At 39.9% G+C, this 9025-nt stretch overlaps 1 protein-coding gene across 1 annotated transcript; it reads right to left on the bottom strand.

The window, feature by feature from the left end:
* Window positions 1-634: 634 nt before the first annotated feature.
* On the bottom strand, window positions 635-2104 carry LOC144376824 (olfactory receptor 52H1-like). Its single transcript, XM_078045099.1, has one exon. It carries the CDS (start codon window positions 2102-2104, stop codon window positions 1163-1165), a length of 942 nt encoding a protein of 313 aa, XP_077901225.1. The 3' UTR covers window positions 635-1162.
* Window positions 2105-9025: the final 6921 nt, after the last annotated feature.

Consider the following 9025-nt stretch of genomic DNA (forward strand, 5'->3'; position numbering starts at 1 on the left):
TACCCTTCACAAGAAGGCTCTGTATTAGAGTCTTATCAGCCTCCACCTTGATCTCAGGCATACAGCTCCTGAAAATAAGTAACTCTCTTGTTAGAAAACTACAATATTTCACCAAGCTCTAGTGCTTCTGGACCTGCCTGCTAACAGTAACTTTAAACAATGAACTTTCTTGAGAACTACAAAGAGCTCCTAACATTGTACATTGCAACTATGGTATGTAACTAAGGAATAAGCTGCATAATGTTGCTAACTCTGTAACCAGCCTAATGACAGGATGAACAATAATGTACTATTGATGTCAATGACTTAATATAACCTATTGATATAAATAAAGCTGGCAGCTTGGCCACTCTGCCATTCTGCCATCTTTCCTGCTTCTACATCTTATCTCTGTGACTCTTTTTATTTTCCCTACATAAGACTTCAGAGAATCATATTGACTTGTATTTGGATCCTATATTCATTAATTATATTTGTATTAACATTGAAAGTCTCAGTCTTCTCATCTGTAAACCAAATTAAGTGATATAATCATAATTTATTTAATTTAAAATGTTAAGATTTAAACAATATAATCAAATAGTTTTAAAATAAAGAAGAACTTTTCTTGGAGCATGCAATTAAAGAAAGCAAGTACAAAAGATACATAATTTTATGCAAACTAAGATGGGCAAGGAAAAACTAAATCAAGTGAAGGAAATACCAAGACGTAATAATAACATGTACTTCCTGGAACAATGAAGTTTGAGGCATCATATTTGATAACTATGGTGGAAAGAATTGATAACCACTTGATAAAGGAAGATTTTTGAGTTTAATTCAAAATCTGAGAAATAGTAGGATGAGTTGTGTGTGGGAAAATATCTATCTTTCAAATATCTTCAAAGTCAGCAACAAGAATAATGTGAACCTTAGTTTTGGTGTTCTTCCACATCTATCATCAGCATTTCCACAAAAATTGAATGCAATTAATTTTAAAAAGCATTGATTTTTCCAGAAGTTTAGGTAATTTTTTCCCTCCATTTTCTACTTCCCTGTGTTTTTCATGAGTAGAATGCGTATATTTCAAGCTAGTAAAACATATATCTACAGTTTGTATATTTCTAAGTTATGAAAAATTTTAAGAAACTAAAGTAACCTAAATTTCACCTTTGGTGTCCGCTCACTGTGGCCTCTTCCAAGTGATGAGCAGAATAAATTTCTCCTGGATCTGCTTGGTCTTCACGCCATAAACAACAGGATTTAGGGCAGGAGGGATGGCCACATAAAAGTTGGCAAATAGGATAAGGACATTCCGAGGGACACCGTGCCCAAAGCGATGAGCAAGGATAGAGAAGAAGGCAGGTGTGTAAAACATGAGGATAACACAGACATGGGAGCCACAGGTGCTCAGGGCCTTTTGGCGGGCACCCAGGGATGAGAGTTGAAAGACAGCACGGAGGATGAAGACATAGGACACAGCAATAAGGATGACATCTGAGATGACAGTCATGAGAGGTACAGAAAATCCATACCAAATGTTGACAGAGATATCAGCAGAGGAAAGCCGAGCAACACCTATGTGCTCACAGTATGTATGTGGGATGATGCGGGTCCTGCAAAATGGTAAGCGTTTTAGAAGAAACACATCTGGCAGGATGACGGAAAAGCTCCTCACAACAATGCTCACCATAAGCTTGATGATCACCTGTGGGGTCAAGACGGTGTTGTATCTCAAGGGCAAGCAGATGGCCACATAGCGATCAAATGCCATGGCCAATAGAATGGCTGAGTCCACAACAAAGCTGAAGTGCAGGAAAAACATCTGTGTGAGACAACCAGAGAAGGTTATTTCTTGGGAGCCAAGCCAGAGGTTACTGAGCAGTTTGGGCACTGTGGCAGTGGACAAGATGAGATCCGTGCTGGCCAGCATGGACAGGAAGAAGAACATGGGCTCATGGAGGCTGCGCTCAATTGCAATGAGGTAGAGCAGGATGCAGTTGCCCACAATGGCCACAAGGTAGATGACACAGAAGGGAATCCCAATCCAGAGGTGGAAGTGCTCCAGGCCAGGTATTCCAAGAAGGATGAAGGAACTTGGGTTGTAGCAGCTTGAGTTAGACATGGTCTCTTCAGTCTGGGATCTACTGGTTCTTGAGCCTAAGGACAAACCAGCTGTCAGTGTGAATTATGAAATCTGCCAATTCTACTGTGGAGCTGAAAATAGTTGGTTACTGCAACTGTCACATTCAGGGTTCCTTCATTAAAAGAATGGCTACTTCTTGGTGAGCTGGCACCTGTGGAATTAAGTAGCCACAGCACTTTCCCCTTTCCATTAGCCCTGGTTCATTTCTTTATATACTTATGGAACCATATAAAATGATTATTTTTGTAAGTTAGAAATTTTAATTTATTCCACTTAAATGATTTTCTTTCTCAATGCAGATTGTTTAGAATAAGCCTGGTTCAAATGGTGTGTGGGGGCGTGCATGAATGAAAGAGGGCTGAGGAGAGACAGGACTGAGTATTTGAGGGATAAAAATGTTTAAAATATTATACTAAATAAATATGAACTGGCTGGAGTGAGGAGCCATTCTATAGAGGTAATATGATGTTTGTTAAGTAAATAGAAATTTTATAGGGTAAATATGATGTTTCAGGCAATGAATTTGGCAAAATAAACTGAAGAGTTTGCATAATGCAGGAGAAAAATAATAAAAAGTGAAAGAAAGGGACTATTTTAGTGCCTGGGTGGTGTGGGAACTTTTATTGCACAGTGATGGAAGTGTGGTTCATATTAGGAATTACCCTTACTTAGATGTGAATATTAGTGAATGCCTCCACCAGAGAATGCACAAGGATAATTGAATGACATGCCCCTGCTTAAAGAGCAGTGAGTTCAGAAGATAATTTAGGACTTCAGAGGCACTATCCAAAACCTTAGAGGCTGCTCCCCCTTGTCGATAGGGAAGACAGCTCAAGCTATCAGAGAGTCTGACAGTGCCTCCAAAACTGAGAACAGCCAGCGCAATCTGTCACAGGCAAAACTGAACACAGCAGACTCTCCCCCACTGGAGATGAATTAGAGAATAATAAAGAAATTTTGCTCGAAAGTTTTCCTTTCTGGACTAATAGAGCTTGAACATCATCTTTCGGTACCTACAACTTTGCATTAAATAGCGTCAAGCCTGCAGAAGTAGCTTTTGCATTGAAAATACCCATTAAATTTTAATTCCATTTCTGTGATGTATTCTATAGAGTTCTTCATATGAACTATATACCAATCACTGCAAGGGAAGGAATGGGAATTGAGAACAGTGATACACCAGAACTAAATAGAACATGAGCCACACTTTGAATAAGTTTTGAAGAGGTTGGGCTTTTACCGTCCCTGACAAATTTGTAGTCATTAAAACAGCTTTTTAGGATAGGAAGTGGACCTTGCAAGCAAGTCACAACAGCTGCATTTTCATGTGTTTGGCAGGGATCTCTTGTCATCTCTTCTAGGTCCCAGTCAAAGCTTTACAGAAAGAGGACTCTCTCTTAGTTTTGATTTATTTGAGTCCTCAGACAGCCCAAGCAAACATACTACATCTACCTAGGAGAAATGTTACTAGTTCCCATTGCCCAAGGCAGCCAGCACCCTATATGAATGCCTGCTCTAAGTTCCATTTTCAGGCTGAAGCAGACTGAACTCCTATAGGGACTGAGCTTCTATAGAGACTGTATAGCAACAAGGTCCCCATGAAATTCTACTTAAACTGATGAAGACCATATGGTCTTCTGTGGCTCAAAAGCAGATTATCCAAGATAGTCTCCAAATGTCTCTGGAATTTTGGAGAGGACAGAGTTCATCTACATGTAGTAGATTTGTCCCCCCTCCCGAAACAGGAAGCATATTTCCTCAGTGTCACAAGGAAATCATTTCAGAAAGAGAAAACCCAACCATCATTACAACTACAAAGGGAGGCAAAACAAGACATCCAAACCAAGGTCTTCTGCTTCAATCAAAACCTATTCTGATCTCACTTATTTTGCCCAAAGAGCCCTTTCCTTCTGTATTCCTGGCTTCATCTCCAGCTATATTTGCCAGTCTGCACTTGAAGTCAATAGTCTCCTCAGGCTCTATCTGCTTTTCATAGAATCATTGGTGCCAAAAGAACCGCTTTCTCCCAGGGCCAGATCCTTCAGGGCTCAGCCCATCCTTGGACTCTGAGTAAAGGGCATCTGCATTGCCTAATGAAAAGACAGAGCCATTGAAGGCCTTTCTCTTCACTAAGTAACTGAAGTTTTTAACTCACCAGACTCTGAATTCTGTCTCTGAATGAACATGGTTAGTAGGAAGTATCTATTTAGAAGAAACCGAGTATAATTTCAAACTGGGAAAGATTGTAGTAAGAGGTAAATGAAACATTTATACATTTTTGCTCATATTCCCAGAGGGTCTTCAGATTAGATGGGCCACTCCACTCCCATTTCCTCATAAGAGACAAAAGCCATCATATTAAGTAATTATTTTGAAATGGAATGTCACGAGGGGTTATAATAGCCTCTGGATATTGAACCCCTAGGAGATTCAGCTCTAGATAAATCAGACAACATCAGTTGAGGCAAAATTCTCAGAAGTCTAGAATATTCTTGTTATTATTCAGTATTCTTTCAGTTGTCTTTTTCTGTAAACTTACATCAATACTATTCCAATACAACTAAGGCTTTCTAAATTATTGATATGATCTGCAATTTTGTCTTCAAAATTTTCTTTCCCATTCTCAGTACTTTGCCTAATTGGAAACTAAATATTTTAAACCTATGAACCACAATAACCTTTTTTCTCTTTATAAGTTAATTATTTCAGACATTTTGTTATAGTGGTATAAGTTAACTAAACCACATCTAATTACAAATAAAAGTACTGGAATTACAAGTCTTAAAAAAAAGAAAAAGAAAAATATGTATTAGTCCACAACCCTGTAAATATTTTCTATGCACTGGGTGTGGTGGCTCCTGTAATCCTAGCAACTCCAGAGGCTGGAGAAATGAGGATTGCAAGTTTAAGGCTGGCCTCAGCAATGTAGTGAGACCTTAAGCAACTTAATGAGATCCTGTCTCAAGTTAAAAATTTAAAATAAAAAGGACTATTGATGTGGCTCAATGATTAAATGCCACCGAGTTCAATCTTTGACCAAAAACAGTCACACAAACAAACAAAAATCTAGGAATAGAACCACTGCATGATCTAGCCATCCGACTCCTCAGTATTGTCGTGACCCCTTGCCCGCAAGGAAGACACGACTTAGGAATCTTCTCTCAGCAGTTTATTCAGGCCTTTACTCAGACATGTCTTCAAGCATTCTCTCTCCGCTCGCGCCTCCCACACTTAATAAAGCACACCAAGCCCCAATGCAAAGCCGCCACGTGGACCTTTCTCATAGGGTGTTAAACAATGACGTGCCAACTCTCCCTAATAAGGAGTTGTTTGTCTCAGACCACGGCGGAAGCCGGCGCCATCTTGTAATGGCGACCACGGTCCGCTGAAACGGCTCACCACACAGTATATATCCAAAAGAACTAAAATGAGAATACTATAGGGATATAGCTACCTCAATGTTTGTCTCTGCATAATTCTCAATAGCCAAGCTGAGGAATAAAACTAGGTACCCTTTAACAAATGAATGGATAAAGAAAATGTATATATATATACACACACACACACGCACACACACACACACACACACAAACACACACACACACACAATGAGGTATTACTCAGTCATAAAGAAGAACGGCATTGTGTTATTTGCTGGTAAATGGATAGAACTGTATACTATCATGCTGGGTAAAATAAGCCAGAATCAAAAAGTCAAAGGTTGAATGTTTTCTCTGATATCAGAATATAGTACAAAATAAGTGGGAGAGAGAGAGAGAAACAAGAGGGGGAAGGGAAACATCATGTTCCATCAAAACAGAAGAAAGATTATTGGACAAGATGAAAGGGTTCACAGGGAAGGAAAGTGGAAAGGATAAGGAAAGAACAGTGGAATGGATTTGACCTAACTTTCCTATGAATATATATAAATATACCACGGTGGGTCTGTTACCATCATGTATGTCTAAAACAAAACAAAAATTTAAATACCCCATTTGATTCAAGTGTATGACATGTCAAGATCATTGTATTGTCATGTGCAACTAATAAAAAAATTTAAATAGCAGAAAGAACAGTAGAGTAGAGGAAAAGGACAAGGGACAGGGAGGAGGGGAAGGAAAGAAGAAGTACAGGGGGCTGAATTAGAGCAAATTATACTTCATGTTCTCATAATTCTGTCAAGATGAATCCTAATGGCACAAAAAAATAATAACACCCAATAAACAAAAATATAAGTATTAGGTCTTTAGACCAAAGTAACTCCATTTTGAAAATCAGCACCTGCCATCTTAAGAAGCCCACCCAGGTATGACCTTCTAGATAAGCCTGCCCCACAGAGTCCCTAACTACTAAAACCACAATAAAGATGTCATGTAGCCATCACAGGACCAGACGGGTTATTTTTTAACTACGTCATTGTACATGACTGCAGTGTAAGAACTTCATTCAGCAGGCGGCTGCACCTTACAAAAGGGCAACCTGGCAGATATTCCCTGTCAATAAATCTTTGCTCGAGTCATGGATATTTGCGACAGCTACCATAGCAAAAAGTTTTAAAGAAATAAAATAAAGGCTAAAGCATAAGGAAATACCTCTTCCCTATTTTGCTTTCCTCGGGAGAGGTGCACTAGTTGCTGGATGGATCAGCACTCACTGGGCTCCTGAACAAAGGCTCCTGCCAATTTATGGATCTGGAGAGGAAGGGGAAGCTCAAGGGAAAGAGCTAGAAAGCTGAGAAGCACTGAGTACTGAGACCTACTAGAGAAGTGTCTTCAATCTTTCCCAGAAAAGAGATCTTCAAACTCAAATGGCTAGGAGGACCTCCTAGCATGAGAATGTGTCCTATCAAGGAGGGCAAGTCACAGGCAGGGACAGAGGGAACAGCACCCAGGTGAGTCACACGAGCTGCCTTTTAGGACCTGGACAGATTGAAAAGTTGGGCAGAGCAGTGTCCAAGGTTGTCCTCAGCCAGGACTTCTGGAGGCTGTGCAGGGCAAGCTGTTTAACCAGGTGTTCCTCCCCATGTGTTCCTGGAAGTGCCCAGAGACATGTGGATGCTGCTGTTGCTCCTGTTGCTTTTGATCCTGGCTTGGCTACTGCATTCTGTCTTCAGGGCAGTGGCCTATTGGCAGGGCACTCCAGAGGTTTCTTGTAACAGACCCTACGTTGTGACACTCATGCTTACTGAGGAGATTACCTCTGCAAAGGATCTAAATAAAATTCTAGGGTCATTATTAGGCTTTATATTATAAACTTATCTCAAAAGGGGTCGATATACTCCCCTGCCCCTGAAGTTTCAATAACTTATTGCTCTGAAAGTACTTATCAGGGTCAGAGACCTGAGCAGAATCTTCAATCCATTCCCATTGGCAAATGGAACTAAGCTGTGGCTATGGAACTATTTCCTCATCTGTCTCCAAATCCCTCTGTGTTGAAGCTCCCCTCTTCCCCCAGTGACTCCTGCCTCCTGATGTTCCTGCCTCTGTGCATTCCCTCCCCACCCCAAGGGTGGACAGAACTTCTGAATTCCTCATAACTAACAGTATGTGGCTAAGGTGAAGAGATGCCAGCACTGTGACTGTGCCCTATGATCTAACACCGTCTTACTGGAGCAGTAGCTCCCTTTCTCCTGCTGGCCTTCAAGAAGCAGCAGCCATCCTGTGAACTACCCATGGAGAAGTGCATGGACCAGGAAATTTGGACAGTCTTCAGAAGCTGAGGGCCTCTGTTCTACAAGAGCAAGGCACTGTATTCTACAACTAACCTGAGTTATCTTGGAACCAGACCCTTTTCTCCTTTAACCTCCAAATGAAAATGTGGCCCAGTGCACACCTTCACTACACACTGCTGAGGTTCTGAAAGAGAGAACCCTTTTAAACTGCTGCCAACACTTATGAGGGACAGACTCTGTGAGCTAACCAAAGCCTTCTATGTCCTTCAGTTTGGGGTAGCGTTTTATACAGCAATAGAAAACTATTGTAGTCTTTATCTACCATATTGAGTGATATTAAAGATATTATTACAATTATAAAATCAGATGACATGGTATAAATATGATAAGAACAAAGATATTTTACAATGTTGTAACATTTATTCTATAATTTGGTAATAAATGTTAAGGGCTGTGACTCTTTTCACAAATTATTTCCTCAAAAATAGCCACTTTAAAGAAAAGTATGCAAAAATATATAAATAAAAGTAAATATTCATTTTTTAAAATATGTCAAATCAGAGAAACAAAAAATAATAATAGGCATTCTGGGTTGGTGTTTATTTGCTAGAAAATAGCAGAAGTAATTACAAATGTTCTATTATTTAATTCCTACAATATCACTTTAGATAAGTTGTGTTGTTTTTATTTATGTTACACATAAGAAATTGAATCCCATAGAAATTGGTTCATTTGATGAGGGCCACTATGTGGTGATATTCTCATCAAGCACAATTCTGTTTTCCAAGTGCAAGCATTCAACAATCTAATTACAATATTTACCTTCTACACTAAAAATATTTTCTTCATGTTCTCTGCGGTAGCATGCTGGGCATGAAGTGGTTCAGCATATCATTGTGATCCTCTTCTGCCTCATTTATGGCTGCATGGATTCAGAATGTCAAATTATATTTCTTGGTCTCCAGGGTTTAGCTTAAGATGCCTCAGGCTCCTGCTGTAGCTCAGCACTTCCTGGGCTGCCCCTTCTGCCCCCAGAACCTTCAGAATCAGGCTGCTGCCTCCTCCATGGTGGTTGGTGCAGAGAAATGAGCAGTGATGTTGGAGTAACATGGACCTAACACTAATCTGCCTCTCTTGCTCCTCAGCATTAGGAGCATAAGGAGAAACTCTATAAATTCCTTTAATCTTTTTTATATAAATGTGTCCTTCTTCTGATGCTTTTAACAGAG

Source organism: Ictidomys tridecemlineatus, chromosome 4 (genome assembly GCF_052094955.1).
Source record: "Ictidomys tridecemlineatus isolate mIctTri1 chromosome 4, mIctTri1.hap1, whole genome shotgun sequence".
Lineage (NCBI taxonomy): Eukaryota > Metazoa > Chordata > Mammalia > Rodentia > Sciuridae > Ictidomys > Ictidomys tridecemlineatus.

Coding starts and splice junctions, on each gene's coding strand:
- LOC144376824 (XM_078045099.1), bottom strand. CDS start 2,104: ATGTCTAACTCAAGCTGCTACAACCCAAGTTCCTTCATCCTTCTTGGA.